At 46.6% G+C, this 8,658-nt stretch overlaps 1 protein-coding gene across 1 annotated transcript in view; it reads right to left on the bottom strand.

Annotated features, from left to right (window-relative positions):
* The window catches only part of lrpprc (leucine-rich pentatricopeptide repeat containing), a 47,102-nt gene that overhangs the window by 21,241 nt on the left and 17,203 nt on the right, over window positions 1–8,658 (bottom strand). The window contains exons 23-24 of the mRNA XM_031872511.1: window positions 4,778–4,985; window positions 550–674 (exon numbers count right to left, since the gene is read on the bottom strand). Of these exons, the coding sequence (XP_031728371.1) occupies window positions 550–674; window positions 4,778–4,985 (333 nt within the window). The remainder of the gene's footprint in view (window positions 1–549; window positions 675–4,777; window positions 4,986–8,658) is intronic.

The following is an 8,658-nucleotide window of genomic DNA, read 5'->3' as shown; positions in this document are numbered from 1 at the left end:
ACACACACACACACACACACACACACACACACACACACACACACACAATTGTTGGCGCTTGTTGCATGCGCATCTAATGCAAACACTGGGGCGGGCACTTTGGATTCAGCGCTGCCCAACACACAGAAACGAATAGTTGAAAGTTAGAGTCAACCAGGAGAGGTTTGGAAACTATATGTCTGCAAGAAGCAGGGACAGTGTGAACTGCAATTTTGAACTTTAATGAGGCTGACATAATAATCCGATAATAAAGTGTGATGTTTGGCATCCTGGTGGCCTCTGGTTTAAGGTGCTGACCATTAACCATGATGAGCACAGTTCAAATCCAACCGGGGACCTTTGTGGCATGTCGTGCACATAGAAACATAAATCCAACATTTTTTTTTTTTTTTTAAAAACAGCAAATTTGAGAAACTGGAACCTGCAAATGCTTGTCTTTTTAACTTGTTTTTGTTTGGTAAACTACTAAAGTTAATAAGCAAAAACCAATGAACGTTCTTATGATTTACTTAATTGTGATGGATAACAAAAAGATGACAAATGAGTAACCTTTCTGCAGCAGATCGGTGTCTCCTTTCTCCACCAGACCAACAATGATGTCGTGGATGCGAGGCAGGTGGCCGTAGAGCTTCTGACACTCCAGTGCTGCATCTAGAGCTCCGGATAGGTCCTTACTGCGGGAACGTGACCGCACACACACACACACAAACAGAGAGGGAGAAAGAGAGCAGAGAGCGAGTTAGGTGTCAGGTCCGTCCAGTCACTCATGTACGGGATTGTGTCGGTAAAGAATAGAGAGTATCGTGGGTTGTTAACCCTGTGACCTCCTATTCAAGCACCGTGACCCTCCGCAACAATGCAGGCCTTTGAATTCATGACAGCACGAACTGTATGTGATGAAGCCTTTTGGCCCCAATACATCATTCTCACACAATCAGGTACGCTCTCACACACCTGTCGGCGAGGGGCTAATGTCTCTCTGGACAGGCTTTTAGAGGGGAAGCAATACAACAGACAAAAAGGCTCAACTGATCTTTACCCTCTCTGCTGTGCTCCTCTTGTGCCTTCCAACTTCTCTCCCTCCTTCTCGTCTTTTGTCCTCTCCAAAGCTCTTTAACCTCCCCTCATTTCCTCGTCTCATTTCCCTTACCTCCTGTTCCTCTCCCTTCTCCTTCATTCTTCACCATCTTCCTTTTGATTTCATGCTGTCAGCTCTCACTCCCCATCAGATGACCTCGCCCCCCAGCTGAGCAATTTAGCAGAAATATAGCAACAACATTAGAGCCCCCCCCCCCCCACCCCCGGCTCGCTCCCTTCGTCTCATGTCATCCTTATCTTGCTCAATTTATCCTCCCTCGCTTTGCCCGACCCTCCCGAGTGGACGAACAAACACAAGAGGGAGGATGAGTGCGCCTGATGGAGTGATAACAAGAAAAGTAGAGAGACAGCGATAACGAAAGGAAGCAAGAGAACGAGAAGCTGAGAGACGGGAGAGGGAGACCACTTCAATCCCCTCTATTGTGACAGCGCTGCCATCAATCTGTTGATTGGGTAATTACCATGTCAATCACACAGAGGTTAACGCAGATAGGGCACCTGTGGGGGAGGTAGGGGGCAGAGTAAGTGAATGAGAAACAGACGGCTGGGCAGAGCGTGAGAGAGATTGAGAGTGAACAGGTATAATTTCTGAAGTGTTTTCTCCTCTAATCAATTAGACAAGTGGATAAGGGAAATATGCCCAAAAAGACCAACAACCCGGAAAAAAAAAAAAAACAGGAAATGGTATGACCTTGAGTTCGGCTCCTGTGAGGCAGTGGCAGAAGAGAGAGATGGAGGGAGGAGGAATGGAGTGATTAGGGTTGGAAGGTAAAGAGGTCCGCTAATTGAAATGAAGAGGGACAACATTATTCAGCAGCGCCAGTCAAGAGGCTATTCAACCGCACAACAGTCTGATTGAACAACACAGAAGAGAGAATAAGAGACATTTGAAAATGAGAGAAAGAGTGTGGACATAGAATGAGGCAGAGGAGGGGGGGGGGGGGGGGGGTACACAATTTACTACAACAATGACACGACAATGAGAGCAGAAAGTTGTTTGTAATTAACGTAATGTGGCATATATGCACAATTAACTAAACACTTTTGTTGTGGTGCACATGGCTTTTTACATTGGAGCCATTTCTACACGTTGTATCCAAGTCATGTTGGTTTGATTCATCCGTCTGTCCACCTCATTCCCTCTTTCATCACGCTCCTCCACACACAGCTACTTATAATCCCTCCATCCTAATGAGACATCTTAAAAAAAAAAAAAAAAAAACATCCCATCACTCGCCTGGCGTTGCAATTAAACCCATCTGCCTTCCTCCCCTCTCCCCCTCTCTCCGCCCACCAATCCACCCCAAAAAAAGAGCTAAGGATGTCGAAAGATGGATAATTTCCCTTAGGTACAATTTAACTGTCACTTTGCGTTGCCATTTACTGCGGCGCACAGCCCTGTTAATGTCCTCAACTTTGCATGTCAGCCACTTTCCAGCCAATTAAGCCCTGAAAAAAACAAAACGGGGCGCTTTGCTGGGTGGAAACCTGAAGGATTAGACAAGGAAGCTCATTTTGCCTCATCTCACCCCCCCTATTTTTCTCCCTCTCCGTCCCCATCTTTTGTTCGGAGGAGATCGGCTGTCCTTGCGTGGGGGAAGACGAGGTGTCTGTGTCTCGAAACGCAAATGAGACTGCGATCATGACACCACTAGCCCACATGTGTTTAAGAATGGCACTTGCTAATGTTTACGTCAGTACACACGGGTGAATGCTCCCATGATGCAGTTACCTGAAAAAACCTACATGACTGTGTATGCGTCTACAGCTCTTAAAGCTTCATAATGCCAGCTCTTTATTTTGTTGGACATATTAGCATTTCCTGTCGCTAATCACTTCGATAAGGAGTTGGCAATCTGGGCTAGCATAGCAGCAGGTTAGCCCATACGACACTGAGCAGACGGGCTTGAAGGCTAGCGGGGCGGCGGGTGTGATGGGGCTGTCAAGGGCTAATCTGCCGGAGAAGTGTTCATTAAGTCATTAGCGCTGACGCAGCAATGAGAAGAGGTGCAGGTGGGAGTGATGTCCGCTTTTGTCCTCTTTTATCACTTCCCTCTGTCCCTCCTCCACCCAAACTGTCTGTTTGTCCCTTGACTGACGGAATGAAGAGGTGGAGACGAACAGAGGAAGATGAAAGCTAAAAAAGAGGAGAAGAGCGCGAGGAGATTGATTCAACTGGAGCGCAAAAGTCAAGTGTTGTGGTGCTCAAATCTGCCCCGAGGCTCGGCTGAACCGCTGCTGGAACTACACGTTAAATCCACTTTACATTCCTAAACATTTCACACTTTTTAGATTGATGCCAATGAAAAGCAAAAATGCAGTTAGGCTTCATTTAATAACTTGTTATCAACCTCACCCTTTTCAAGGCTGTTCAGTTCCTGGAACCGAATTTAAAGATGTAAAAATGAGCCACTCAGTCATTATCTCATTCCTGCAGAGAGGAATCTGCTAAAATCAAAGTTGGTAAAGAGAGAGAAAATGAGTGGATTGCTGCCGTTTACTGTTTGAAGAAGCTACACTCTCCAAAAAAACAATAAACCGTACACTCTGCTTCCTTTAATTTGTTGACTATTTCCAAGCCTCGACAATCAGCCAGCTAAAATTCCAGCAGTTAGCTTGTTCACTTGTGTTCATTAGTGTGTGTTCACTGCGGTATCATTTGGAGGAAGCACAACTGGCACTTGATTTGTGAACAGGACTGCGGTAAGCTGTCGTGTATGTGTGCGTTTGTATTTGTGTTTTGGCGGCTGTTGATGACCCAGGAGTAAATTAGCCTGCTAATCTCACAGAGGCAGTGATTAACGAGTGAACCTGGAAACTCTGTTGGTGCCAGAGACCAGACTTACAGCAAAACAAACAGCGGCAGGGGAGAACCTGTGTGTGTGTGCACGAGCTTCATGTTCAAAAGGTCTCTACCTCTACCGCAGCGAGCACACTAAAGGTAAATAGTGTGTATGAAAGCATGCGTGTAGTGGAGGGCCCCTAACGGCGCACTGCGTGGCTGTGGTAAATCCAGCAATTAGTGCTCTGTACATAATTAACATGCTAATGAGTTGATCTACTTAAAAGCTGCTCCGACAAATAGAACACACACATACTGAATAGAGTTGAGGGGTGGGGCAACACCAGTGACCCCACAGCCAGTGTTTGGTAACGTTCATTTGCATAGTTGCATTATGGGAAGAATCATTGATGGCTATCTCTCTCACACACACACACACACACACACACACACACACACACACACACACACACACACACACACACACACACACTTACACCTTGGAGTAGAGCAGTGGGTGTTTCAGGAGATCAGGGGTGGGGGCTCATGGGAGAGGTTGCAGCTGGCGAATCCTCTAACAAACAAAATCTGTCTCTAACACCGCACACACACATAAATGAGCAATTTCCACATCCTCTCTCTGTCTGAATCGCTGACCCAGAATGTAACCTCAGCTATGATCATAGGGAGGGATGAGTGACTCATTGAGAGAGAGACACACACACACACACACACACACACACACACGGCAACTGGATTTGGCAGACACAAATCCGAAAACATAAGTGAGTTGGTTGTCTGGTTCGTGGAGAACTTCAGCCATACCGTTACCATAACACAAATAATTATTATTATTAAATCTGTGTCTACAAGGGCAACACAGTCCGTTTGTCTTACCTGTCCAGGTAGGCAGTAATCAGGGGCGAGCAGAGATTAGCGGTGGGCTTGGCCAGTCCGAGGGTGAAGATGGTGTCCTGCAGGCGTCGGATGGTGGGGGCGCCGCCCTTGGGCACCACGGCGTTGAGCGTGTGAAAGAGCATGGTGACGTGTGTGTCGTTCAACACCACATCCTTCTCTTTCATCTCCTTCAGGATGTCCACAGCCTCTGTGATGGACGGACAGAGAGATAAAGACGGACGTTGGTAACGTGAGAGAAAGGTTCGCATCAGTAACAACTCAACATGCACGATGCTTCGGTTGAACTCAAAAGAAGTGATGGTGAGAGTGATTTAGAGGTGGAGACGAAAGGACGAATAAAAAGATTAAAAGGCAACGAGAAAGAGAGAATATGCAGCATGATGTGGGAACATGAAACGAGAGATGGGCCTAGCTCAGCTGGGAGAAAAGTAGGGTGTGTGAATATGATAAAAGGCCCCTTTAGCTAATTCCATGTGGGGAAAACAAACCCATATTAAAACAGCATTTTGCGCCCAGCGGGGATGCAAATCCAACCCCGTATAATGCCAACTCTGCGCTAATTGCTGCTTGCGGTTTTCTAAACGAGACTACAATTACCGGACCCCTACAATGGAGGCCGGCTTTTTGCCGTGGCCATGTGGAAAGCACTTGGGGGGCTAAATTATAGGTATGTGGCGACAAGGGCCTGCTGTGGCTCCAGTGAGACCTCGGTAAGCGGTCTGAGGGGTGGATCAGTTTGGTCAAGTCCAACCGGTAATGGAGGGCTTTTTACCGGGCCACGCGCCCATCTGGCCAACACTAGGGGCTAAATGGTGAAAAGGCAGCATGTGTGTGTGTGTGTGTGTGTGTGTATGTAGTGTATCAGCATAAGGTAATTAAGATGTGTTTACTGTCTATTTAGACAGCTGCTAATGGGCTGACAGCGATACAGCCGCTCTCCATCACAGATACTAATCTATACAGCATGACCAAGATGGAGAGATGCAGAGACACAGAATACATTTGAATAATGTGTATTAAGGCAGTACTCCAACTGCAACATGTGCACTTTGCTTAGAATTCGCCTAACACAAATCTGAATCTGAACAAAATCTTAACAAATGTGGGTCTAATGATACAAACACCTACATAGCTAGTAATATAACAAAATCCCTCAAACAGGATTGTCACTCTCTACTGGGAACACACACACACACACACACTTATGGGCTGAGGGACGGGGCCACTGGTGAGTGCTTTGGCATCCTAATTTCAGTCTGTCTCTCAGTCTCTCTGTGCCAGTTGTTTTGGCGATGGGAACCAAAAGCTGTCACATATTTAATGGGACAGGGGGAAATAGAGGGAGGACAGGTGGATCGGGGGTCAGTGGCAATGGAGGAGACACTGCTAAATAGGGGGGAGTTAAAGGGAGGACAATGGGCCTCACTCACTGATATGTGCGTAGAGATGTTCTTACATTGCACACATAATAGGTGCATGTTAATATGCGCAAAATTACCATTGGATTCATGACACGTGCGGACCGGCCAATTTTGTTCTTACCATCTCATGTTCGGGAGTCAGACTCATTCTTGAGTCCAGTATTTGCAACAAAGCATAGCCCTTCAAGCAAAAAAAACATCTACTGAAGAAATTGAGAGAATAGTGTGAGGTGGAAGGCACGAAAGGTTTGCTTTGCTTGGGCTGAGACAACAGCGAGGACTTTCACCCAGAGGTCTGACTGACTATACTGACAAACCCCACCACCGTCTGCTCTGCTGTGATCATGGTCACATTATGAGACATAATGCACAGACATGCAACAGGGCCCACCACCTCTACCACATAGGAGCCAGACAGATAGACTTTATAGTTAATTGGCCTCTTTTTCTTGGTGTTCTGTGTCTCTTCGTAGTTGTTCTGCGTCACTCGGTGATGTTCCTTTGGCCTTAATTTAAAACCTCTTTGCGGGGCGCCAAAATATTCTGTATGCCTGAAAAAGCCTGTTCCTGGAGTCAGAAGAGCGTGCGAGTATGTGACTGGAAAACAGAATGAAGCCGTGTCCGTCACCAAAGCTCTTATTCAGGTGCCATTACAGACTGCTTGCCATATAATTGAGGTCCACTTATATATCAGCCAATAGTGTAAACAGAGACGAGAGACGGGCAAACTAAAGTGGATAACAAAAGTATCTCGAGTAACTCAAACTAAAGCACGGGCAACCTTAAAAAAAACTAAAAGGGAATGAAAAAAAAAAATCAATCAGATCAGGAGCTGGCATCAACATTAATGGCCCTATAATTAACTGACCTGCTGTGAAGCCTGTGATGTTTATCACTTCATATGAAACTTATTCTCACTCTGTCTCTCTCCATGTCTCCCTCCCTCCTCCTTCTAGCCATACCTCTCTCCATCACTGTCTGACAGACCCGCTAATCACTGAGACCAATGGCTTGGAGTTGATCTGCCCAAATGGAGCTACACTAGCTAACATCCCTCCGTCCTACATCCAAACCCCCATCTCTCCCTTTATCCGTCCGTTTAGCCAGTATGCATATCCATCAGCTCAGCCGAGCATCCTGGCCAGCAAAGCGAGCCAAACCCCACACACACACACACACACACACACACACACACACACACACACACACACACACACATCAAGAGATGGTGAGGCAGACAGGCCAGGTAAACAAACATCACACAGCCCAGTGGTTCATCTAATGTTGCATGACTTGACTGCTGGTGACACACACCACTGAAAACGAGTCCAGGCCCACCTAAAGCCAGTACAAGTTGTGTTTACCAAAGTGGGAGGATGGACAGATGGAGGCAGAGGGGCAAGGGCAGGTCAAAGAGACGCTTATTGATAGAGGAGAGGTGTAGTTAAGAAATGGAGGGAGAGAAGCGAAGGTAGCAGGAGCTAAAGGGGGTGTTCAGGCCCATGTTGATACGTATGGCAGGTTCAACAGGATGCACTCATTCTGGTGTGAGATATGCAAAAGAAGTAGGAAAATATTTAAAGCCAAAGCAACAGTTTACATCCATGCTGTCCAAAATGTCACTTCTTCATTTTGTTCTGCATTTAAGGCGAACATGGAAGATGAAAGTTTAATATACAACAGCGTTGCTATTGTTTCTGCACTCGTAAAAAAACAACAACACACAAACAAAGAGATGGAAGGTTAGACAGATGGATGACAGATGTGAAGATTAAAAGGACCATGATGGGGATGTGAGGAGTGAGCAGCAGAGGTTGAAGAGATGGTGGAAGGAAGGCGGCATAAGGATAAAGTCAAAAAGGATGAAGTGAGGTAAAAACAAAAAAGTTGCATGGCGAGGTGGGACGGGAGGCTTTGCACCAAGGGCAAAAACAACAAAGCCATTAGAGCTTAGAGGGTGAGAAATAAAGCAAGATGCCAGGAGACATGATCTTCAGCTGGGCCTGGTGTGTGCTAGGAGCCGGGCGGACCAGCGTCTGGGCGGGGACAGGCTAACATCAAGGTTAGCCATGTGTGCTAATGTGGCTGACAAGCGTCCCCTCCATATGCACACTCTGGCTAATGGCAAATGCGTTAGCGCTGCGTATACACACACCCCGGCGAACACACACATGCGGACACACCAACCGTTGTGACCACCAAATGCCTTTTGCTTGAATTCACATGCAAATTTGCGTGTCGCTCTGAGTGTGTGTGTGTGTGTGTGTGTGTGTGTGTGTGTGTGTGTGAAATGCTCAAGCACTTCGACGGACATGATCTGCCATTAGCATCAAGGCGGATTTCAATAATTCTGGAAAAATACACAGTCCTGTAATTTTCCCCTCTCTCATTTCTCACTGATGCAGGTGTGTGTGTGTGTGTGTGTGTGTGTGTGTGTGT

The sequence above is a fragment of the Anarrhichthys ocellatus genome, unplaced genomic scaffold (genome assembly GCF_004355925.1).
Source record: "Anarrhichthys ocellatus isolate YVR2014 unplaced genomic scaffold, GSC_Weel_1.0 scaffold3, whole genome shotgun sequence".
Lineage (NCBI taxonomy): Eukaryota > Metazoa > Chordata > Actinopteri > Perciformes > Anarhichadidae > Anarrhichthys > Anarrhichthys ocellatus.
Note: the sequence above shows the minus strand (reverse complement) of the source record. Positions and strands in the feature narration are given on the sequence as shown.